Below are 27,273 nucleotides of genomic sequence, written 5' to 3'. Positions count from 1 at the left end.
GCTGTAAAGCTAAAAATTACAGCAAATTTTGAAAGAGATGCATCTTAGTTCTGGAAATTGTTATTGAATATATCAATGCTGTTGTAATGAAATATTTCTACGTATGTGGTTATTAAATAATTAAGAAGAAAAGAAAATAGCTTCATTGATAAAAAGATGCAAAAGCTCATTGATCTTAATTTTATTTCAGGAATATGAAAAAAAGATGAAAAATTCTGATTTATAACATATAGAAGTGGTACAAAATATGACTTTTTAAAAAGAGTAAATAATTCTTAAACATGTAGTTTGCAGTAGAAGTTTGAACATTTTCCTCTGGATTTTCACACCATCTAAGCCTTATTTATCTCTCCTCTCATTCCTCCTGTATAAGCCCTCCCTACTACCTCTCCAGTTAAAGTGCCCATTATCTCCTTTTTCCCATGTCCTGCTTGATAATACCTGTCTTCTACCGTCCCTACCTCAGCTTTTTCTTCCCTTATATAGTTGAAGTTCCTTTCAGTTTTCTTGCATCAGAATAATAGTCACATCTAAGGATTTGGAGCTAAGATCCACAGATGAGAGAACGTATGTCCCTTTTTTTCTATGTGTTACTTTACTTAGTATAGCAGATTCTAATTCCATCTATTTACCTGAAAATTTCATGACTTGGTTTATCTTTACCACTGACTAGAACTCAATTGTGTAAATATTCTACATTTTCATTATGCATTTATCTGTTGAGTGACATTAAAGTTGTTTCCATTTCTTAACTATTGTGAAAAGAGCAGCAACAACCATGGTTGTCCAAGTATCTCTCCAGTAGGCTGAATCATTGGGTATATGGGGCAAGGTGAGGTATAATCAGACCATATGGAATATTTATTTTTAGTTTTTAAAAAATATTTTGATTAGTTTTATTTTATATTTGTGAGTGTTATACCTGCATATATGTAAGCGCAGTCATGTCTAACACAAATTGTCTGTATGAGCAACCATCTCTCCAGTTATATTTATGTTTTTTAAGGCATCTCCATATTGATTTCCACAGTGATTATACTAGTTTGAAATCCACAAACTGAATGAGACTCTTTACCAAATCTGTGTCAGCCTCCGGTGTCATTTGTTCTCTTGATTCTAGCCATTCTTCCTGGGGTTAGATGAAATATTGAAATACCTTTGATCTCCATTTCCCTAATTATTAAGGATGTTGATCAGTTTTAAACGGGTTTCTTAGTCATTTTTATTTCTTTTTTTGACAGCTCAATGTTCAGATCAATAACTCATTTTTAATTGAATCATTCATATTCTTAATTCTTTGTGTTTTATTTCACTATTTTTATTTTTCTCAATATATACTTTTATTATATTGTTGTTCATTTCACAATACATCTTAATCATATTTATATCTACTCCCATGTCTATAACACCATACTCCCTCCCACAAGACTCATGCATTGTATTATGTATGTTAAGGTCCCTCAGTGCAAGTTCATCTAATGGAGTCTATTCAACCTATCTAGAGTCACTCCCTTAAAGAAGATCAAGTCTCCCTCACCTAGTAGTATTCAGATGCCTACAGCTCCTTTGCTAAGGTTGGGACTTGCTGCCCATTTCCCCAGTTCTATGCCGCACTTTCTGTCAGCATGGGTCTTGTGCATACTGTCACCATTGCTGTAAGTTCATATGAGCAAATTCACAGAGGCCGGGAAGACTCTGTTTCCTCATGTTCATGCACCAATCCTGGTTCTTACCATCTTTCTTTCCTCGGTTTTGCAATAGTCCCTAAGTCATGGAGAGTTGAGGTTTAACATAGGAGTCCTAACCAGGGACACGTGCTCTGCAGTTTCTTATTCTCTACCCTTTGACCAGTTGTGGCCTTCTGTTTGCTTCACACTATATGCAGAAGGAAGCATCCCTGGTGAGGGATGTACCCCCCTGTACCCCCTGTTCTGCTGTGTTCCATAAACCTTAGGTGTAGATGTGTCCGTTGTCCATGTGTCACTTAGGGTTGGGCAGCTCTCAGACACTTATTGTCTGTATGTGACCAATTATGGAATTCCATAATATAATCCATCGGTTGCAAAAAGAAGCTTCTTTGATGAGTGGTGACTGATATACTTGTCTGAAAATATAAGGATCCATATTTAGCATACAATAAGTGACAGATACAGGATTTTCTCTAGTATCTATGACCTCTCCAGTGATGTATGTGGCTATATTACAGTACCACACATCAGTTTTCTCCTATTGAGAGGGCTTTAAGTCCAATTAGATAGCTGTTGATTACCACCAAGATGAAAGTGCCACTGCTGCTCCATTATAGTTTGTTGTGCCAGTAATAGTTGTGGTTATTAGGCTTTAAAGCTGGGGTTGGACACTGATTGGACTTTTCTCTTTTAGCAGCTTGCATCATGTGCCCTAGAGCTGTAAGAACTAGTCTTCAGGGAGGAGGCTTCCAGGTCAGTTCCAGCTCCATTGCTCCAATCCTGTATCCAAAGTATGTCCTATCTTCAGCAATGGAAATCAGGTCTTACCTTCAAGTTTAGGGAGGCAATCAGTGGCTATGGAAACAGTCTATGTTATCAAGAAGTCTATTAGACTGCCCTGACCAACGTGGAAGGAGGCTTCTCTTGTCTTGCACTATATTTTGTTTCTTAATCCATTCACTTAGCCTGTGTCTTTTGACTGGGGAGTTCAGTCCATTGATATTTAAGGCTATTATTGAGAGATGTATATTGGTTGCCATCATTTTGATTGCTGTTTGTGTTCTCTAATTTTGTGTTTCCTAGATTGTATCTTTACTTTCTTTCTTGCTCCTGGGGTATACTTGTTTCTCTTTCTGCACTCTGTATTATTTCAAATATTCTTTGAAGGGCTGGTTTTGTGGACATGTATTCTTTCAGGCTATCCATGTCATGGAGGATTTTCCTTTCCCCCTCAACTATAATAGACCTTTTGGCTGGGTAAAATATTTTGGGCTGTCATCTATTGTCATGTAGAACTGGAATACCTGAGTCCAGCCTCTTCTGGCTTTCATAGTTTGCATTGATAAGTCAGCTGTAATTCTGATGGGATTTCCTTTGTATGTGACTTGTTTTTCTTTTTGTTGCTTTCAGTATTCTCTCTTTGTTCTGTACATTTAGTGTTTTTACTATGCTATGTTGTGGGGAGTTTCTTTTCTGATCCTGTCTATTTGATGTTCTTTGTGCTTCCTGTATTTGTATCAAGATGTCTTTTCTTAATTTCAGGAAATTCTCTTCTACAATCCTGTTTAATATCTGGTCAATACCATTAACCTGAAAATCTTCTCTTTCCTCTATTCTTGTAAGTTTGGCATGCGAATGTCAAGTTGGTCTTTTCATGGTGTCCCAAATCTCTTGTGTATTTCATTCCTGTGTTTTGTTTTGTTTTTTAATTTTCTGTAATGTTTGCTTGAATGATCCAATTCTTCAACTTTATCATCCAGTGTTGATATTCGGTTTTCCATTTCATTCATTCTAGCGGTAAGGCTTTCCCTTCTTGTTTCAAGTCGGCTTATTGAGATTTGCACTTCCTTCCTCATTTCTGCCTGAGTTTTCTTCAATGTTTCTATCTCTTTTGTGAATTCATTCAGAGTTTATCCCTATCTTCTTGTATATCTTTGATTTGTTTGTTCATATGTTCTTTAAATTCTTTGAATACTTTGATCATGTTTATGATTGTTCTTTTAAATTCAGTTTCCTTGGGGTATCTCTAGGGGGTTCTCCTTGTAGAACTCTTCTACAAGATTGGTGGAGTTTGGTGGGGACATAGGGTTTTGGCTCTCCATTTTATTATTCTTTTGTTGTGATTTTGGTATGTGAATTTCTTTTGTTGTTTATGATTCTGATATGAGAATTATATTGAAGTATGCTTCTTTTGTATTATCAGGGTGCCTAGATACTTTCTTTATTGGTTATGTAAAGCTGCTTGGTACAGGGTTCAGGTTCTCTCAGGTTTAATTTGGGGGGAACTGATGGCTTCAGATCAGCTATTCTGGAGTACCCACAGAAGCCCAATTCATGCTCCAGTCAGGTACACTCAAACTTCCTTCACCATGTGGAGGCAGGATCCATACACTCTCAGGCAGTCCCCTGCATTCTCAGGTTCTCTGACAGAGGGAAGCCAGAACTCAGCACTCTGTGGTGGTCTGCTGAGATCAGAGATGCTACACCGATGGGGATCAGAACCCACCCTCTCAAGTTTTCTGCTAGGCTCTCAGCCTTAGCCTACCATAGCCAGATCTGCCCTGGGACCTTGGGAGGGGCCTCAGGAAATCCCAGGTAGGGGGATGGATGTGGCACAATTAAGGGAAACTCACCACCAAATGGAGGCAGGATTGAGGGCTCTCAGGCAGTCCCCTGCTTTCTCAGGCCCCCTGTCACAGGGAACCAGAATGCTGCACTCTCTGGTAGTCTGCTGAGATCAAAGCGGCTACAATGGTGGTCGGAATCCACTCTCTCAGGCTATCTGATAGAATCTCAGCCTTAGCCTACCAAAGCGAGATCTGTCTTGGGGCCTTGAGAGGGGTCTCATGAAATCTCTCACTTTCCATTTGTTAGCTATTATTCAAAGAGCAGCAAGAAAAAAAAATGGATGTACAAGTATCTCTACAGGAATAGTATAATCAGATCATATGGTAAATTCATTTATAAATTTTTAAATTTTTTTTAAAGTTTCCACACTGATTTCCATAATGGTTACATGACTGTACAATCCAACCAGCAGTGAGTGTGTATTCCCTTTTCTCCTTATGCTTGCCAGTATTTGTTGTGATTTTACTCTTGAACTTGGCCAGTCTGTCTGGGGTAAGATGAAATCTTAAAGTGGTATTGATTTTCACTTCCCAAAATATTAAGTATGTTAAACACTTTTAAGGCATTTCTTAGCCACTATTATTTCTTCTTTTGAGAGCTTTCTGTTCATATCCATAGCCCATTTTTAAATTGGTTCACTATTTCTTAATTCTCTTTTTTCTTGAGGTTTTGCATACTCTAGATATTATTTCTTTGTCAGCTGTGTAGCTGGTTAAGATTTTCTCCCAATACAGAGTCTTCCTTGTTCCCTTGGTGCACAGAACCTTTTTAGTTTAATGAGATCCCATTGTTCAGCTGGTGATCTTAAGTCCTGAGCAATTGTTGTCAAATATAGAATATTGCTAGAGCTTCTTTTGCTATTGGATTTAAGCTATATTGTGTTATGCTCTGATAAAATGCATGAGATTATTTCAATATTTTGAAATTGTTGAGGTTGGTTTTGTGTACCAGTATGTCATCAGTTTTAGAGAAAATTCCATGTTACTGAGTAGAATGTGTATTTTTGATTCTTTAGTAGAACATTCAGTAGATGTCTGCAAGCTTCATTTGATGTATTATACCATTAAATTCAAATATTTCTCTGTTTATTCTTTTTTTACTTGAGCTTTCTGTTGGAGATAGTGGGGTACTGAAGTCACTTACTATTACTATTAGTTGGGGTTAGTATGTTTCATTGTCCTGTAGTATTGTTTTTATGAAATTGGGTACATCAGAGTTTGGTACACATATGTTCATGGTTGTTATATCTTCTTAGTCAATTACTCCCTTGATGAGAAGGAAGCGACCTTCTTTCTCTCTTCAAAGAACAAAAATATGGATTTTGTTTCATTTTCTATTAAACTAGTCTGTGTCTTTTGACTATGGCCTGGAGTCCAACAATCTTGAATGCTATCTTTGAAAGATTTGCATTTGTTATTGTCATTTGATTTCTATTTCTATTCATGGTCTTGTTTTCTGATTTTTTTAAATTGGTATTATTTTCTTAATTGAACTTTTTAAATTTCATACAATATTTTCCACTCACATCCGGAACCCCCTCCCTCATCCATATGTCCGCCTATACCCCCATCGAACCCTATGCACTCTAAAATACATACTCAATCCTATTCATTCAGGTGTTCATACCCAAATGTCCTTCACTATAAATGCATCCACTGGAGTCCAGTCAGCCCACCCAGTGGTCATATGTAAGTCATACTCGCCCTTGCCCAGCAGCAATCAGTTTCAAATAGTTCTCAATCTAGTGCTGGCCCACCACTTATTTCTCACCTCCCCTTTGGGCCCTTGTTTAATTGAGCTGACATGGGTCCCGTGCTTGACACCACCATTGCCACAGGCTCATATGAACAAGCCTCTATTGGACTGGAAGCCTCCACCTCATCCTTCATGAAACAGCCCTGGTTCTTACACTCTTTCTTCCTCCTCTTCCCCAATGGTACCTGAGCCATGTGGGTGAGGTTTCATATAGGAGTCCCATCCTACACTCTACAGTCTCTTCTCCAAAACTTGGCCAGTTGAGGCCTCCCTGTGTTCATGAACCAGCCCTGGTTCTTGCAACTTTTGCATGTCCTCTTCCATAAAGGTTCCTGAGCTGTGGGTGGGTGAGGTTCCATATAGAAGTACCATCCTAAACTCTGCAGTCTCTAATTCTCCAAAACTTGGCCACTTGTGGCCTTCTGTGTGCATTGCACTCTGATGTACATGGAAGCCTCACTGGTGAGAGATGAAGGGTGCATTAGCCCTCTCTCTACCCCTTATTTTGCTGTGTTCCATGAGCCTTAGTTGTAGAGATTCAACTGTAGATATGTCACCTAGTACTGGGCATCTCCCAGGCTTATGTTCTCTGTGCCTGACCAGATGTACAACTCTGCAGCATTATCTGATTTTTGTTTTGTTTTTAATTATACCTTCGTTTGTTTTCTTTCTGTAGCATCTTAGGTATGGTCATTCTTGCTTCAGTCTTTTTTTTTTTCTAGTATTTTCTTGTTTTCTAGTATTTTCTGTAGGGTTGTTTTGATGGACATGAATTCTTTCAGTATAGTCATCACCTGGAAGATTTTTCTTTCACCTTCAATGCTGATATACAGTTTTGCTGGGTAAAGAATTCTTGGTGCATATTTCTGTTTTTTAAGACTTGGAATATTTTGGTCTAGTCTCTTCTGGATTTCATAGTTTATACTGAAAAGTCAGCTAGAATTTTAATGGGTTTTCCTTTACATGTAACTTTTTTTTTTTTCTTGCAGCTTTCAGTATTCTTTTTTCAACACATTTACTGTTTTTACTATGATATGTAAAGGGGGAATTTGTGTTTTGGTCCCTTCTATTTGGTGTTTCTTGTATCTGTATGTGTATACCTTTATTTAGTTTGTGGGAAATTGTCTTCTAAAATATTGATGAAGATCTGGTTACTGCCACTGACCTTGAATTCTCCTCCTACCTCTGTGCTTATGATGTGTAAATTTGTCCTTTATATGGTGTCCTATCTTTGCTGAATATTCCATTCCTGTGGGTTTTAAAATTTTTTTTCATATTCTTTACTTGAGTGGTTCAATTCTTCACCTTTACATATAGTCTTAATATTTTTTTCCAGTTATTCAGCCTGCTTTTAAGTCTTTTTCTTATGATTTCAAGTTGGCATAACGAGTTTTTAAATTCCATCTTCATTTCATCCTCAGATTTTTAAAATATTTTTATTTTTTTCATGAATTCACTTTTCATATCTTAAACTGTCTTTGTCATTTTATTCATTCTTATATTTATATTTTCTTGGGTTTCAATCAGGAGTTTACCTCTACCTTCTTGGAGCTCTTGGAGTTTTTTGTGTGTATTATCTAAATTCATTGAATTATTTATCAGGTTTATGCTTTTACTCTTAAGTTCTGTGTCTGGGATTCCTCTAGATAGTTCTCACTGCAGAACATTGTAGGACAGTAGGGTTTGATGAGGCATGTTATTTTGGTTTTTCATATTATTTATATATTTTTTCCTTGTGGTCTATGCATGTGTATTTCTCTTACTTCTTGTGTTTTTTGCATGAAACTCATGTTTGCCTTTGTTGAGTAGGAGTTTGATTCTGTTTACATTGTTGATGTAGCTTAGTTGCTTTCTGATCTGGTATGAAGAGTTATTTGGTCTTAGCTACAGGTTCTCACTTTGTTTTTTTGTTTCTGTTTCTGTTTTTATTTTTATGTTATTGGAGGGATGGGATCTATCCCAGCAAGCTATCTAGGTGTTTCCACAAAGGAGGAAGCTTATGCCCAACTTGAATTGATGAGTATCAATTAGGCCTGAAGCCAAGGAACTAGTGCTGGTAATAAAGCAGAATGATGATCCTTGTCAAGGAGATCTGTCTATCTCTCCCAGCTAGTCAAGTGCTCTCGGGAAGTTTAAGCAAGATAGGGTCAGGTCCAAGTACAGCTAATGGGAACAAGATGGGCTGTTTTTCACTACTCAGCAGAAAAGATTCTATCTCTTGAGCAGTGGGAGGGACTAGAGATGATCCCAAAACAAGGTTTGGATAACTCACCCTGGCTAGTCAGGATCTCTCTAGCAGCCTCAGCAGGAGATAGCCAAGACCCAAGTGAAGCTGATGGAAACAGGATGAGCTTGTTCTTCCTGGCTTATAGAGAAGGCCTGAGCTCTGGAACAGTGGGACTGGAAATGGTACCAAAGCAAGGAGGTGGGTGCTGTAGGAGTTGGGTAACTCACCCTAGCTAGTCAGGCACTCTCTGGCAACCTCATTGGGACAGGTTCATGCCCTGGACAAGGGAACAGCAAGTAGAAGTAGTGATATTCTTAAAGTCCTAAGCATCTCAGCGATTCAGTGTCAACATAATGAATTATAAAGACAAAGGTTTCTTATACAATAATACAGATTATTATCTCAGGTAAGTAACTAGAGCTCATATTTCAATACAGCTACATAGGGATAGATGAATCATTCTAAACAAATCATCAAATTATTCTTATTTAAAAATTCTTAATGCCTCAGAAAGTTTCTTCATTTCACATAGAACAAATGAATACTGATTGGAAATATTTTAGGAATTAATAAATATGCTATAGTAAATAGTTATTCACCCAAAGCTATTCTTTCATGGTAATCATCTTACGCTTTTCTTCAGTCATTTTGTGATAGAGTACACATTCTATACCAGAAGTCACTATGATGCTTGAGAATTTCTGAAAAGTCATTGACTGCTAAAGATAATATACTATTATTGACAGAGAATCAAGAAAATTTAAAGTGGCATTTAAAAAATATTAGCCGTATACTCAGTCATACTCCTAGAGCTTTATTTTTTATTTTGCTTGCCTTTCAGAATGTACCTTAAAGAAAATTATATTCCTAACAGTATGGTGAGATGTGACCCAAGTTACAACAACAGTAGAAGATAACAGACTTTTCTTGGAGCTTCCTCTCCATTCCTCCCCAGTGTGAATTTTCTGTTTGAAGTATGGTGTTTGTTTTAAAGGATGTAGTGATTTAATGATGATCTCTCACAATGTATCCCCTTTAAGAGGTGCATGTCTCTATAAGTAATTTTTTCTATTATAAAAATTATTTTTTGGAACTGGAGAGGTGAGTCAGTTAAGAGCACTGACTGTTCTTGCAGAGGACCAAGATTCTATTCCCAGAATCCACATGGTGACTGACAACCATCCCTAGCTACAGTTCCAGGGGATTCAATGCTCTCTTGTGACCTCCATGGACATTGCATGACAAAGGTGCACATATATATGCAGGAAATACACATACACATAAAATAAAAATAAAATTAAATTAAAATAATTTTAGTTATTTTATAAAATTTCTGAACTTGCATCACTAAAATAGAAAAAAATATATGGGAGAAAAAGTCCATTGTGAAGATCATGATCCTTAAGTGACTAATTATAAATATGAAATATCATAAAAAAGGAGGGGCAGAGGAAGTAAATAATTAGCATTATAGGAATAAAAACCAACACTAGTTTTCTGAGAAACACAATATTTAGATCCCAATCCTATTACTAAATTAAAAAAAAAATTATCACATACAGAGAACAATGGATGATGTCCTGGAAAATATTCTCAAGCTAAGTTTTAAGAAATTTTAAGTCGAATTCCTGGACTTGGCTATTGTAGTCATCCTCAATGAAAACTTATAACATTACATTGAAATATTCTTCCCAGGAATTCTGCTGGAGGCTACACTGATATCACCTCAATGAGCAGTCTCTCCATTCCAGGTTCCTTCATATGCTAGAATTCAGTCTTCTAAGAAAAAAAAAGTAGTTTTTCTCTGAGATTGTGTTTTCAGAATACTATATTCTCTCTCAGCAGAATTTTGACAGGAAATGACAGCCTCTGGTAGGTAGGTAGAATTAGTGTTCTCTGTGACTGTCTAGGGACATCTGTATTTGTTTTCTTGAGCAGGTGTTAACATTAGCACTTTATGTTGAAAAGTAAAAGAAATTCATGGAAGATTTGTTTATGAAAATTTAATCAAATGTTATTGTTATGAATGATGACATATAATCAGAATTTTGTTAGAGGGAAGAAAAAATGTGAGCTAGACTAAAGATGTTTTTTAGCTTAAAATATTCTGAATTCTAAAGGATGAATAATAAAATTTTGTCTTTTGGCCATGTCCATAACTAAACATATTAGTCAATTTGGTATCTTAGTTTTAAAATATCAAATCAAATTAATCTTATCATTTAAAGTACTTCTAGTTTTATTCTAACTTTGTTCCTCGGGTTTTCATGGGTTATTACATTTGTTACTAATGAAAATTATATATTTATTTGTTGTACATGTTTGGCTTACGCTTAACTAAAATATTTCTTATAAAATAAATTATATAAGCCAAACATTTAAAAGCACAACTATATTCACTTAACCAGTCTCACTAATCTCCAAATTCTCACTTATAATTTCTTCTCTTTATTTATATGCTTAAATTTCTATTGTTAAATCACTGAACTGAAGATTAGAGAATACAGATTTGGTGACATGTTCTTTTCCTGTATAAGATAAAATATCTATTAAAGAATTAAGTAAACTTCTCTAGAATTTAACAGTTTTTATTAAGATTATTAAAATAATGGTAGGAATATTTCATTAATATATTTTATTTTTAGCAGCTTTTTAATATGGAACTTTCAGTCTTTTATATTTTTTATTTCATGCAAAACATCTTAATAATATTAATATTCCCTTCCCCACTGGCACCCTCCCATAAGCCTCCCACTGAATTTTATGCATTCTGTCATTATGTGAAGTCTATCTAGTCAAGTTAGTAGTATTCTCTGATGCTCCTCAGTGCAAGTTCATCCACTGAGGTCCAGTCAGCCTACCTAGAGTCACTTAAAGAAGATCAGCTTTTCTCACCCAGGTGTAATCAGCTGCCCAATAGTTCTTTGGCTAAGATTGGGGCCTGCTGCCTACTTCCACTGTTCTATGCTGAGTATTTGTGTGTTTGTGCAGTTTTTAGGTATACAGAAAGTAAAAATGTTGTACAGAGAATTTTTGCACACATGTTTCTCCTTTATTCATGTCTTTTCCCATTGTCCTGCATCTGTAGTACTTCATGAGTCAATCTTGAAATACATTTAAGAGCAAAGATCATTGTTTATGTTAGAGTTAGAGCTGATTTATATATACTATGAATGTGTTTTTTGAGAATTTCATGATGACATTATTTGATGTGTGTTTCCCATCATTTGAAGGACAGAAGGATCCTGATTCTGAAAAGTGTATCCTGGATCCTCAAGAAGCAAAGAAACACCTGGGAGATGGATATTCAGGAGGACTTTACAGTAGTTGTTTTCCATACGACGTTTTCAAAAAGGCTTTAGTGTTAGTCTCCCCATACTCCCCACCTCTAGCCTATCCTCCCATTCCCCACACCATTTAACCCTTGCTATTCGATTATCCATCCTTTTCCTTTTATATCAAGCATTCTATCTCCCCTCCCATGAAATCTTGCCCTATGACTCCTTATTAGTACCCTGACCTCTATGGGTTTTCCAAATTCAAACATATATTTAAGCATTCAATAATATGATTTCTTTACAAATTGCGGAAATCTTTCTCTTTTTACTAATTAATTTTTTAAAATTCATGTGTATATTAGGGTGTGTGCCTGCATGAGTTTATGTTGCATACCTTTGGGTCAAGTGCCTTTGGGTCCTGTGGGAGTGGAGTTACAGGCAGTTATAACTGCCGCATCCTCATTTGGGTGTTGTGAACCAAACCTGTGTCTTCTGAAAGAGCAGTAAGATTTCTTAACTGCAGACTCTTCTCTCCAGGTCCTAATTTCCATAATTACTTTAGAGAAGTTAGCTGTCAGTGTTGTTATTAGTGTGGTGAATAGCTTTTTTCATTTCTGTTGCTAGATTGATGTTTGTATCCTCTCTTGAAACTTACAACCTTACCATGTTGTTTTTATGTATTAGTGGAGCATGATGGCACATGCCCTTAATCCCAGCATTCAGGAGGCAGAGGCAGGCTGATCTCTGTGAGTTCAAGGTCAGCCTGCTCTACATAGAAAGCTCCAGACCAGCTGGGGCTGCAGGGAGAAACTTTATCAAAAATACCAAAAAAACAAAAAAAATAGTGTGAATTCTACTGCCTCATTCCATCCACTTTAGTTTTGTCATATAGTGCCTGTGGATGTCAGAAGAGGACATGAGGTCCTATAGAACTGGAGTTACAGATGGTTGTTAGCTGCCATGTGTGTACATGGCATGTGGATCGTCTACAAGAGCAGTCAGTGTTCTTTATAGCTGAGCCATCTCTAGCCCCTTGATACTCATTGTTAATGTCAGAAATAACATTGGGAAATACTATACTTAATGATGGAAAAATTATCAAGGATGCAGATGAAATTATATCTGCCCCTATGTTTACTACTCAATAAAGTCATGGTGTGACTTGACTTGACCCTAGATTATACATCTCTGATCACTGTGAACTCCCTCTTCTTATGAGGTAATTGATACCCTACGGCTCCCAAATAAATATTATGGTGCTGGGTTCCCTTCCTTAAAAATTAGAAAATTCTGTTTTTTGATTTCCAGCAGTATGCAACTTAAGAAAACTTCCACAACTTTCTCAAAAATTTATGGCTCTGCTTCATGTCCTCTTACTGGCCAGACAAACAGCTAGCAAATGGCCAGAAGAAGGAGAGTTCTGTGTTGAATCCCAGATTTACCTCTCCTCACTGGCCTTTCCTCTGGGATCTTATTCCTGGCACTTCCTGGCAGCCGTGACAGGACTGGTACGTAGAGTTTGCCTCCGCAACTTCAAAAGATTTCAGACCACACTGCCGCCCTCTCTGCCTCATATTTGGCTTCAACCTGCTCAGCCCCAGCATCTTAACTGGCAAGTGTGTTGGAAAAAATAGTGAACAAGAAGTTTAAATGTAAAAATCTCTTCTTTTCGACATCTTGGACTTTCAAATTTAGCTAAATGAAAGGTATGTACGCACTTTACACTTAAGGTGGCCAATACGTGTCAACCAGGATAGACTGGAACACTTGTGCACAGCTTATAAGAGGTAAACAATAGAGTTACAGGGTGAACAATTTACACATATACAATACAAAAGCACCATATGATTCAGTAAAAATGATGTGTGTGGATCCATAAAGACCATAAGCTGTATCTCTTAGATATTTGTATAGTCATGTTCACAGAATCTTTATTCACAGATGTACAAAGGTGGAGCCAACTCAACTATTCATCATTCACCAGAATAACAGGCACAAAATATGTTACATATAAACATTTAGTCTTCAACAGGAAGAAAGTTCTGACGTAGCTCGAACTTGGATAACATTTGAAGACATTGTACTAAAGCAAAGAAATCAGACACAAAATGAATTATTTTATCTGATTATGTTCACTTGAAGCACCAGGTATACTTGAGTTCATTTAGTGAAAAATGGTGATTACCAGACACTGGAGAATTGATGGGCACTTATTTCATAAGTACAGTGCTTCTCTTTGGTATGATGAAAAATTATGAGTAATAGTTTGATGTCGCCCAAGTGTAGATGTACTGAATATCACACAGCTATACACTTAGGAATTCTTATTACGTCTATAGGCATTTAGATTATTTTATTACAATAATGGAATTAATTTAAAAGCTAAATCGTGTTTTACCTTATTATATATATGCTTTATTTTTTTGTTTTGTAAGTTCTCTAGCTATTCTCAGTTTGAACTTGAATGTACACATGAATGTACACACCGTGCCATGGGCACTCAAAATAATATTCTAAATTTGTGCTTTGATAAGCTCATGAATGTGTGTAGTGCATCCTTTTATTACTGTCAATTACCCTCTGCTATCTCTTTCCCATCTAGAAGTCCTTACATTCATTTGTTTGGTTTTGTGACCAATTGTGCTTAACCAAAGCAGTCTATGCGACATGGGTTTGTGTTTATTGATGCTCGGTGAACTCATCAGTGGGTAAACAACTGATAACAAAGCCTTCCCCTCCTTCAAAATCCATTATGATTGATTCTGTTGAGGCTTCCATACCTATGATGGACTACTGTCAGGTCCAGGCTTGTCACAGGTCCACCGCTGCTGTTCATTGCTGGTGGGCTTGCACTGACCTCTTCTCCTTTGCTTTCTTCTCTTAAATTTTCTGCCTCCTTTTCTACATTGTTGTCTGACCCTCTTTATGTCCTGAAAATCCATTTTTAAAATCACATTTTATCTGTACAAAGCATTTAAAAATACCTAAATAATATATACATAAAAGATAGGGAAAACACCCTTTTATTTAGATTCAGCAAGTGAAAATGTACAAGTGACCAGTAAAGAATGAATTGTAACTCATTTCAATAAATATATGAACAGCAAAAACCAGTCTGATTATAAAAGAAGGAAGGTGGCTGCAAATCTGATTAATCAGTGAAGATAGTGTACTATTCCTGCAAAAGATTGGAGTGTAGTTCCCAGCACTCAATTCTGGCAGCTCACAACTGGAGTTACAGGGACTCCTCTGGCCTCGGTATGTGCCTGTACACACACAGACACCCACATAAACATAATAATTATTTTTTTAGTCTTTAAAAGAAGGAAGGGATAGATGTGTTATAAGAATGCTTGTACATACTAAGTATTATTATTATAATTACTATTATTATAATAGCTCATAACTTATCAGAGTATGCTTTTGAATATGAAAATCCTGTGGACAAGTTTATCATTGGACACTGGCAAAGTATGAATATATTAGGACTGCTAGAAAACATCAAAATCCATGGCTGGAAGAAACAGATATTTGTAATTAACTTCAATGGCATTTACAGAATTATTATTTTTACCAATTCATTTAGTTGATTCAGGATGCAATATAGTTCTGCATAAAATATTTTCTTGATGTTGAGAAGAATCCGATCACATTAAAATGTTAATAAATCTCTGCAGCATACAAATCACATCCCATAGGTACATAAACTTGATACAGCCTATGTCAAGCAGTCATGAATATTAGAATAGTGTAATTGCAAAATGCAGCAGCCAAACCAGAAAATTCTTGGACTTGAAAAATTCCTGTTTGAGCATGAGGGTATGACTTTTGATTCCCAAACAGAGAGCCAGTGTGGTAACATGTTCCTGTATTCCCAGCACCAGGAGGCAGAAGAAGGTAGATTCTTAGAGCTCCAGGTTCAGACCTCATGTCTTCACACCTCCACACATGTGCTTTATTTCACACATGTATCCACCACACAGAGAGAGAGAAAACAAAGAGAAAGAGAGAGAACAAGAGAGAGAGAGAGAGAGTGACTCTTACAACTCTATGGAATTGTAAAAGAATCAACATGTCACCTGTGCCATCACAAAGGTTCTGTTTTTTTCTCTAAGCATTCACTAATATTCTCTCAGTTATAGTCTGGAAAGAGATAATCAACATTAAGTTCAGCAACTAATCTTACATATTCTTCTTGACTCATTTCTTTTAACACACACACACATACACACAAATCCCTTAGTTTTATATCATAAATATATTGTAAAAGCAGTTCATATGAAGAATATGAAAACGTGAATTTATTTCCTAGGAGGAAAACATTTTTAGAGCTCTTAAAGCAGCTCATGAGTACATGAGAATCCGCCATTTGTTGTAAAGTCTTCATATTAAAGGACTATGCATTCTGTCCGCATTAGTTCTGCCATATCAGACCATTCTCTTTAGAATAGTGTGAGTCACGTGTGGGCCAAAGGTGAAAAGATTGCTAGTAAATTACATTGGTTATGAAATTAACCTGAAATAAAACAAGTATTTTAAAGAAGAATAGTTACAAACTGACAGCACAAACATAGTGATGTCTGTCTATATAACCCTGTGTTATCACATAATAAAATATGACTTATGTTTTTCATTCCTATCATGTACTGGGTGACTAAAGGATGAAGACAGTACTGTTCTGATTGACTAGCATATGAGCTGCATCAAACTCACTTTGTTTTTAATCATTTAAATAAAATAAAGAAAATGATGTGTTTATTCCATAAAATTGTCATTATATATCATTAGTTCACTATCCATAAACATGAGAAATTATCTGTTATTATGTTGGTTGTCATAGTTAGGGAAGAAATTAAAAATATTGCCTTAGGAGACTAGAGGAAATTCTAACAGACTTTATCACAAGAAATTCGATGGAGTCACCATACCCTTGGGTCTTGTTCTTAATTTAGAAATCCAGAGGTAGACTGAGTGTTTATCATGTATAAAACACTAGAGAGAGCCTCAAGAACCAATAAGTACACACACATACACAAAAATTTTTGAAGATCAGATGTGATCCTACTTTTAGAGATTAAATTGTAGTAATGTATATGTATATATATACAAATTAACATATTAGATAGATAGATGTTAGATAGATGATAGATTAGATAAATGATAGATGATGATGATAGATGATAGATGGATAGATAGATAGATGATAGATAGATACAAAAATAGACATACAGAGAGATACATAGATAGATAGATGATAGATAGATGGTACATAGAAAGATAGATGATACATAGGTAGCTGGATAAATAGAGCAAAACCAGAAACAACATTGGAATCTCTCATATCCTTACCAACAACAAGAAATGCCACTCATGAAACAGAAGAAATCTGAGTAGGTTTCTGCACATTTCAGTGTTCAAGGATAGCCAAACTATAAAAGAATATGGTGGCACTGTGTGTAGGCTCTCAGTGAAAATTTGTAGAAACTAGAGCGCTCTTTTAATCTCCTCTTTTTGAGATGCTTTGCTAGAGTGTACCTCCCTTTAATTGACTGTCTTCATCATTAGTAAAATGGAAGTGATTACCTCAATACTGCCATAGGGTCTACCAAGGGACATTATTTGACCTACTTGAAGAGACAGGCATGTAGGGATCCCATTGGACACAGTGCTCAGGGAACTTTTCAACAGGAAGAAATGTGCTTCTTTATTCTACATCATGTTTAATATGTTAATACATATTATGAATCTCTGAGTGGGAGTAGATATCACGCATCAGTTTTCCTGAATTGGTTTGAAAATGTAACCCTCTTATCACTACTTATAATTCTGTATTCTGTTAAACACGGTTGGAAAAAGACAACCATGTAATAGCAAACCTGTAGGCTTTCTACATTATTAAAATGTGAACATGGAAATCCCTCAGCTGCTCAGTTGCAGACAGCAATCTTCAGGGCATTATTCATTACTTATTCCTCACACTCTTTACTACTACACTGTTTATTTTAATTTCATGACATTTTTTTTCTAAATTTTTCTTCCATAATAGGATGCTGCCATCTGTCAAATCCAGTGATGTCATCCCCAGGGTGGTGCAACCTTAACTTCAAGCTAAGACAAAACTAACATTATATTCATGTACATTTCAAATGGCATTTCATCATTTGTATTAGACTGAATCACACAAGAGATTTCCTGATTTCAAAGTTGTATAATCATTTCTTCTACTATTTCTGCTAGACTAAATAGCTTTGATATGGTCAGCATTATTTTATTTGGAATTTGTGAATATATAATGTTCTTTGATAAAAATTTAATTTTGTTATACATACATTTAGTTTTACCTGGCTCTTTGCTTATAATCTCATAGGAGGTTGAAAATATCCATTTCTACACCATATTTTAAATAATTCTGAGCTTATCTGACTTGTCAGTTGGCATACTTTCATTTCCAAAATGTCTTTTTTCTCTTTATTTTAGTAATTGTGTTCCATGTTGATACATAGTGAAATGCTTCCCCTCAGAATAAGAAGGGACATGTATCAAAGAATTCCATTGTCAATGAAGAAAATTTTGGAAATAAAGTTTATTTCATTTTTGATTTTAAAAAAATCATGTACCTAAAAGAATGACCAAACAAAAAAGAAGCATGAACTAAAATATTTCTTGTTATATTAATACATGAACATATTTTAAACTCTTATAACTCTAATGTCAAAAATTCATTATGAATTTTTGAAGCAACGATTGAAAATTAAAACATTAATAATGTTTCAGATGATACAAGTCATGTTAAATGTTAATAATAGCAGTATTCTAAAATGTTTGCATGCAGGAATCTGACACCCTCTTCTGACATCCATGGCATTGCATGACACGGATGCATTCACATACATGCAGGCAATACACTCATACACACAAATTAAAAATAATAAATAAAATGTTTTTTAAACGTTTGCATTCAACTGAAATAGAGGTCAAGTCTCTATATGTATCAGTTGCCAACACTGAGATATTTATTTTCTATATTTTTATAAAGATAATAGGGCCAATTAAATTGAAACTAAAACACAAGTTTATAGCAAACAGCAGCGTACTAACCACCACTACAAAGCAGCCAACTTTTGTTTGTTTTTTTCTGCTGTGCTTGGAGAAAAGAGCTCATTAGAAAGTATACGTGACCTCAATAAAAACAGGGGAAGAAAAGAAAATCTATGGCCATTTTAAACAAAATCTAATTTCCTTTAATTAAGAGTTGGGAATTAGTTGTATATTTACTAATGTAATGTATGTTAATGAGTATATTTCAAAAAGTTTAAATGTAACTGTGTCATTACATACAAATAATTCATTCTTTTTCAATGTATTTTATTTTATTCTGTTGAATATACTTAGTTCTAACACCTCACAAATAACTGTGAAATTATGCTCTGATTTGCCTCTGCAAGGCTGTTTCTTCATGTACACTGAAGTGTACAATGAACAATATCCTCCGTTAATCAAAGCATGACATATAGTTACCTTCATCTGGCCAGGCTGTTTTGAAATGTGTAATCCTAGTTATTTGTAAGACAATGTTTGACTTAAATACACTAATAAATAAAATATATATTTAATTTTCATGTGCCTTATTGATTTTACTGAATTATCTTTGGAAAAATTTTAATAATAAAGAACTATCATGTTTCTATATTTTTATAAATTTGACAGTACCGTTTCACTCTTATTGATATGTTAAATTTTGACTCTACATACTTTTTAACTTTTAATACAAGATGATCCAAAGAGATTAAGGACTTTGGGGACAGGGTAAATTAGTGTAAAACCATTGCATAGTTTTGGATGTGATTATTAGATGTGAATGATGTTCCTTGCAATATTTTCTTTACTGGAGCTCATGCCTGTCATCACTCCTCAAGTTTCATAATAAATGACCCAAACAGTATTTCACATGGGTTATATTCTACCTTTAAAAATCACACACGTGAAATTTATGCTAAAGATTCCTTAAAGTTTTAAAGCTAAATACTGTGAATTTCAGCAATGGTGATTTAAAATTAGTATCAATTTCATTTGTTATTGTTTTCAAGTAAAGAGTTATAATTCTCTGACCACTGAAATACCCAGAGACTTGCTGAACACTTATTTTATAAATTTCATTTTGAAAGAGTGCTCAGGGTGTAGGGGCATAAAAAATGATTGATTATAACTTTTTAATGAGAAAAATGTATATACTGTTAATTGAAATACAAATCATAACATGATTAAAATCATAAGAAATTTTTATATGAATGAAAAGATAGACAAAGAGACAGATGATATTTGAAAAAACAGTAGAAAGTTGTAAGTCTTGAGTAATAGGTAAGAGTAGGAGTCAGAATGAGTTCAAAAAAGCACAAATCATGAATCCAGAAATTTATTTGCTAAAGCTTTTCTAAGAAAAATCACTAGCAGTTTATTTTAAAAATAATTTAAGGTCATTGACAGAAAAAAAAAAAAAAAGGGCTATTCTGAAAGAAATGATTTCGCATGAAGCATTTAAAGGGTCTTGAAAGTTACTCTAAACCTCTAAACCAGCCACAGGGAAGAGATTTTCACAGTCTCTCTAAATATGCGTGTTAGTTTCTTTTGTGACCCTGTGACCAAATACCTGACAGATGCAAGGGTGGAACGGTTTATTTTGGCCCATAGTTTCAAAGGGAAACTGTCCCTTGTGTCTGTGAAGGTACATGGCGGGAGACACTTTGTCCACGGTAGTCAGTGGATGCGGATGCTGGGGCTAGTCACATGGCTCATACTGGAAGCCCTGGCATGTATAACCTTCAAAGACCTGCCCCAGTCATCAACACCTTTCAGCCAGGCCCCACCTCCTCACGTCTCCACAGCCTGGAAGATAATGCCACAAGCTAAAGACTGAGCTTTCAGAACTTGAGTCTGTGGGAGACATGTCAGATTCAAAGCAAAACAATACGAAAATAACAATCACAATAAATTGTATAGAAAACACATTGACTAAACAAATTGAGGAACCTCAGTGTCTATTGAGAGGCTAAAATGATGGTGTGGATTTTTAATCAGTGGGTGCCAAGGCAAAATCACAATTCAGGGGCTAGAGTTAAGAGGGCTTGCTGCTGTTACTGAGGACTCAGATTCAATTCCCAGAACCCATGTGGCAGGAACAACCATCTGTAACTGTAGTTCTAAGCCATCTGATGCCCTTTTCCAGCCTCCACAAGCACCAGGCATGTATATCGTGAGCATACATATGTGTAGGAAAACCACCCATGCACATTAAATGGAAATAAGTATTTTTTAAAGAAAAATAATAAAATTGGGTATTTTTCATGAAAATGAATGCAGCTTCAGGTCATCAAATTAAGTCACATACACCAGCCTCAGAAAGTCAAATATTACATTTCTCCCTTAGGATTATATAATCATATTCATACGTATCTCACACCTGCCACCGAAGTGCAAACAATATCTGTGCAAAGACAGAGCACTAGCAGCTGGAGAGACGGGGATACACAGGAGATCATAGGAAATTAATATGGTCACAGTACTGGATACACAGGAATAAATATACCTTTATGAAATCCATTAATATGCACAAGGAATATATATATATATATATATCAGTAAAAAAGAAAAGGTGGAAGAGTATGCACACGCAAAAAAGGGAACGTAAACTTAAGCATAGTTTGACTAAGTTTACACGAGGTCACAGAACCAACGTAGCAGTTTCAAAAAAGAGTTACACTGGCTTGCTACCTTTTAATGCTTTGGCAATGGCATTCTTAAGAGTGAAGTCATGAATTGTTTCCTATCAGAAGGGACTTCGATGCAGAAGTCAATGAATCAGAAAGTTACAGTGACAATAAGAATAAAATCACCTCTTGATGCTCTGGTAGAAGAGAAATCAGATTATCTTAACATTTCATAAGTACCTTTAGGTGTAATATGGCGCTAAGTATAAGGTTAGATAATGAACATAGATACATTATGGAAATTTGAGCATTTTATAGCTCCATGTGGATAATATAAAAGATCATTGAAAATTCTTGTCTTTCATATCAAACAAGAAATAATAGAAGAATAGAGACATGGAGGAACGTCTTGGATGTGCAGCTCAGTATTGTAAGAGTTGTCTCATATTTACACAGGAAAATTCCACTTTAACTAATTTAAATGAAATTTATTTAAACACATGGAATCATATTTTTATAGAAAATAGAATAAAACCTGGTTAAATTAAGATGAAATATTTTCCAGTATTAAATATGCAAATATAAATGGTATCATGCTTAACCTCAGATGCCTAGTATTCTTACTTCTAATCACCTAATGAAAGTTGTAATGCTTATATGAAAGCATTTTAAGATTACTATTAAAATTGGAATTGCATTTGTGATAGGATTTGTTTCTTCTGCACTGAGATACTTTGAAAAGGACATTGATATTTCCATAGACACAGTGTCAAACCTTTCATAAAACTTCTTTTTTGGCAACATTTGAGAATATATATGGAAAATGACTGTGAGATTCAGTCAAGAAAGTCCCTCTGAGTTGTGGTTTTTCAAGTCACACATCATTTTAGATGTTCCACTTATCTTGGGTTCCTAGATTCCAGCTAACTCTGCCTACCCTCTTACCTCTTTAAACACTGCTTTGGGTCATCTTTAAGGCTCATTGTACATAGAGATACTTTTGCATTCAAGAACCTAAAAAAAATCAAACTTCATTTTCTGATGATAGGCTTTTCTTCATATTTCTCAGATTTTTTAGCTTATTAAATGATTATTTTTGTATCACCATTTGCTGTTTTTTAATCCTTCGACTTTTCTTTTTTTTTTCTTTTTTGAGACAGGGTCTCCTTGTAGCCCCAGCTGTTTTGGAACTCACTATGTAGACCAGGCTGGCCTCGAACTCACAAAGATATGCCTGCCTCTGCCTCCCAAGTGCTGGAATTAAAGGCGTGCGCCACTATGCCCGGCTTTACCCTACTACTTTTTACAGCCCTACTTTGCCATTTGTCTTTTGCAATCCGGCGAGAAAAAAAATAATGCTGTCATTTTTTAAATTAAGGGAAATTGGAACCTGTGAGGAAACATATTCTTCTATTTATTTTTTAATACTTCAACGTACCACATCCTATTTCTTTCATATCTCTACCTAGTAAGTCTTCATTTTGACTAGCCCTGGTAACTCTGTTTCTTCTTCATAAAGAGGTGTAATTTCACAAGGTCACATTAATTACAATCCATATAAGAGAACCCTCCAATTTAATATCCACATGTGATACTTTTCATTTTTTAAAGTGAATGTATACGCTACAAACCTTCTGTAAAATATCTCTTGCTTCAGTTAAACTAGAAGTATATAATAAATATATTGATTTATCATAAGAATAATTCTTCACTGCCAATTGAAATTGTAAATTTACTTATTTTCAGCTGGTTTCATTACTAACATGTGAGCAATAAGGTTTATGTTTTATACTTATTTCAAGGAAATAATTCCTTTTTGAGCTTCCCAGTTTAATTCAGCTAGAAACTAGTGTTGCTTCTTCCCTGGGAACACTGAAGACTGTACTTTGTAATCTCAATTTTTCTCCCAATTCATAATTGCAATTTTTCTCTCATTCATATTTCCTTCCTCCAACCATTCTTTATAAGAATTGTTTTCATGGCTACCAACATCACATTAGAATCTCATCAGTTTCCTCTACGGGAGTAAAAAGTATAGAAGTTTCGATTACCATGGCCTCTTGACTTCAGTTTTATAATGATTAACCCTTCTGTGGGGGCTGGAAAAATGGCTCAGTGGAAGTAATATGTGTTGCACAGGGGTAATTTGAAGCCCTGGAACTGACATAAAACTGGGGTCTGAGTGACAGCCCCGTTATTACAGCACTCTGGAGGCAGACAAAAGGATTCCTGAGGCAAATTCTACACAGCTCAGATGCTGTGAACTCTGGATTGAGTGAGGAGAGAGATCTTCCTCAATGGAGAGCTATGGAGGAAGACAGTGTCAATCTCAGGCTTCCACACTCGCACACACATGTACATACACAAATGAGTTCATGCCTACACAAATCCACACATACCAAACACACATATAAAAGTAAGGAAAAAAAAAACACAGAAAACTTCTCGGAATGTATAAAATACCTTTTCCCCAGTCTGCAGAACAAACCAATATCTGAGAATTTCTTCCTGCATTTACAAATGTTTTCACGTGGAACTTGCTTGTTATCCTCATGATAGATTCAAATATGCCTTAATCAAATATGACATTACACTCTGTTTTCTGCAGATGTGCCCATTTATGAATTAGAAAGTGCTACAAAGCAAGACAGTCTGAAGTTAAATTTCACCTGATTATTTACCTACAAATGTCACTATTCTTATTTAAAACATAACTGATCCCTTAATTACTTAGCAGTTGTGAAACTTTGAATAAATGGTAGCTATTACTCTTTTGGTGTCACTAGATGAAATTATTCAGCAAGTCTGAAACCTTTCTTCCACCACATTACTACTTATCACTAAATCCTGTGTTGTTGCTGACTTTCAGGCCTGTACAGGAATTCTGCCAGATTACCCAGCTTGAAGCCTAACACCAATCATGTCAAGCCAGTGAGCTATTTAAATAGTTCTTACATTTCTTCTTTCAGAACCTAACTTCAGGAGACCGTCCCTGGCTCTGCAATCATAACTTCCTTTCCTTTATGCCAGATAGAAATTCCCAGATGTTTCTTCTCCAAATATTCCCAAGTAGGAAATCTATACATTAGTCAAAAACAAAGGCAAGCTCATTCCCGAATGTTACAAAGGTGTTGATATTTTTTCACATTTGCAAGGTCTTTATCATAGTGACTTTTTATCACATAAAATTTATTTTCTTTAACTACCAATAATGCTGTTCTAATTTAACTTATTTAATTCTATCTCATCAACATTAGTTTTTATTTACATTATTCTCATCATAGACAATTTTTGCTCAAGGTAAGACACATGTTTACTCTTGTTTTTACTGCTGGAGCAGCATTGCTCTAATATAAATCATGAATCAGCTGTTAAAATTGTTATACAAACAAAAGTATTCAAAAATGCAGAATGATCTGTATACTTGTAACCACAGTATTAGCTCTCTCTGGAAAATTTTTTCTAATGGTTAGGCAGCAAGGATCATCATACCTAATATACAGCTAAGCTAATGCATGAAGAAATTACGAACTGTTTCCTCTGATAGAACTAGGCATACCACGAAGGCCTTTAGCATCCTCCTTCCTGCTTACGTTAAATATTACCCTCTACATGTATGCAAAGTTCTGTGCTCTTTCCTTAAATAGATTCCATCTCTCATTTTTCTTAAAGCATCATGGATTTGAGCTCAGTTTTCTCAGTTTAGGCCTAAGAAAATTATGGCCAGATAGTCATTCTCTAATTAACCTAAACATGAACTATATTTCATTGCTTGTAGGATGGTATGGGAAATCTGAGAGTCAACAAGAAAGGAATCCGACTTGAAGGTATATCTGAGTTTCTACTTCCATTGTATGTGAAAGAAATTCATTCCCGAAAGGTATGTGATATGGCTTTGACTTACTCTAAATGATAATTTAGAGTGTATGTTTTAGCTTGAAATGGGAGCAGAAAAATCCTGTTATCTCATTTTGCACTTAATTTCTTTAAGTTACACACTAACTTGAAGAAGTTAAAAAAGAATCTACTTAAAAACAGAGAGAAGTTTAGTCTCAAAGTGACAAATCAAAGACTATTTTGAACTGAAGGGCTCTACTGCTTTTGTTATTCTATAAAACTTGTTCCTGTGCTTTGAAAAGTTTAAAATGCAGTTGCAATACTTCTAAATGATGCTTTTGATGTTTTGAATAAGTTTTGAAGAAGGCACTGATGTGTTTTAATTATTTCAATTCAATGTGTTCTATACCTTTCCATCTGTAGTGAAATGCATTTAAGACACAACAAAAGGTTTTAATAAGGAAATTAAATTCAATTTGGAAAGACATTATTTAAAATAAACCAAATTGTTCTCTAAATGTATGGGTGTATGCTATATGCATTTTATCATTTAACAGTATGCTAAAAAATCAAAATTGTAGACTTAGTCATTGTTTATTTTGACTTATGGGTATTTCTGGTCAGGAACAACTATTCTGTTATGTGTTAAACCTTTCCAGTCTATCATACATCTTTCTAGTGTGCATCTGTGGAAACAAATTTCCAAGAATGAATGAAAAGAATGTGATTTTAAAAAATAGAAATTACTTTATTTCTTGTAAAATTTACTTTAGAATAAAATAATTCATTAATACTATCAACATAATACATTAACATATTTGTGTAGCAAAATATTGAATAATTGATTCAAGGTTATTTTGCATTAATATCAAACTGTTAAAATTGATTTATCAAACTTTTAATTAGAATAATTGAATCAACTAAATTTTATAATAAGTGAACAATACAGAATTTCTACTTTATTGACTACATTCTCTGTAGTACAAATTTATTTTAATATTACTTATATTTCCAGATTTTGATCAGACATAATACAACAGACACATGTATTGACTCCTGATTTTGCATGACTAAACTTTAAAAAATTAATATAAATTTTAGATATTTAGAGATTTGTTTTATTTTGTTTTTATGAAAAATGGAAAACAACAAAACACACTATCTTTCCTTTATAGGATTTCACCACCATTCATCATTTCCTAAGCTTTCCTGGTGATCATCACTATTAAAACCGTTTATTGAAATTAAATAAATTAAAATTTTATATGAAAATCATTAACCTAGAAAAATATGAGAACAGTAATAGGCAGAGGAGGGTTTTTTTTTTTCTTTTTAATTACACACTTTTGGTAACTCCAGGGGCAGCGAAGGTGACTCAGCTGTAAAGACATTCAGGCTGATTTGTAGTGTCTTTCTGGGAATATATCTTAAAGTCTGTGAACCCCTCTGCCAGGCTGTACATTTATCTCCCAAGGTGGGCACATTTGAGTGTATAACAACAGGTGTAACATGGATGAGTATTGATTCCTTTCTGACTCAAGTAACAGATAGTGCACTAACTTTGTGTTCTAAGAATGTGAGGTGGAGGTAGTTGGACACTTAATCTTTTTTCCTAAGAATGCTGCTCTCCAGTTCACAAGCTTTTCCAAAGTTCCCTGTGTTCCCAGAGAACTGCCATTTCCCTTCACGTTCCCATTTTGTTCGTTCACCTCTCCTTATGCTTTACCTCTTGCTAACTGGGAAGCATAGTAGAGTATGGAAGGTGATGGCCACAGTGTTGACCAGACAGAAACCTGGATTGACAATGGAATTCAAAGGAGGAAATGTGAACTGACAAGAGAATTCAAAAGAGACTCAGTCCTTGGAAGATATCTCTGTACGTATGCTACAAAGATATAAAGAGAATTTCATAAGCAAACCTCACTTAGTTGTTTATTCTGGCTGAAAAGCTTATTTACTTCACTGTTTTAAGAAGCCAGTCACAATTCTTCTCAGTTTTTATTTTCTCATTAGTAAAGAGGCAGAAATGCATCACAATGCTTTTCTTGTGTTAAGAAAAACATCACTAATACTACTAGAAATGGCGCTTTCATTAATATATATATTTTTTCAAATATGTTATTTTCTTAATTTATATTACTTTTATGTAGAGCGAG

General features: G+C 34.9%; 1 protein-coding gene across 3 annotated transcripts in view; it reads left to right on the top strand.

Annotated features, from left to right (window-relative positions):
• Nucleotides 1-27,273, top strand: part of Sgcz (sarcoglycan zeta) — a 468,968-nt gene that overhangs the window by 207,552 nt on the left and 234,143 nt on the right. For 2 of the 3 annotated variants that reach the window (XM_008846074.1, XM_017801339.1), the window contains exon 2: nucleotides 25,059-25,160. The exons of the other annotated variant lie outside the window; for it this stretch is intronic. In XM_008846074.1, coding sequence (XP_008844296.1) covers nucleotides 25,059-25,160 — 102 coding nt within the window. The remainder of the gene's footprint in view (nucleotides 1-25,058; nucleotides 25,161-27,273) is intronic. 3 annotated transcript variants of the gene reach the window in all.

Source organism: Nannospalax galili, unplaced genomic scaffold (genome assembly GCF_000622305.1).
Source record: "Nannospalax galili isolate Female #2095 unplaced genomic scaffold, S.galili_v1.0 scaffold1282, whole genome shotgun sequence".
NCBI lineage: Eukaryota > Metazoa > Chordata > Mammalia > Rodentia > Spalacidae > Nannospalax > Nannospalax galili.
The sequence above is the reverse complement of the archived record's forward strand: the minus strand, read 5'-3'. Positions and strand labels throughout refer to the sequence as shown.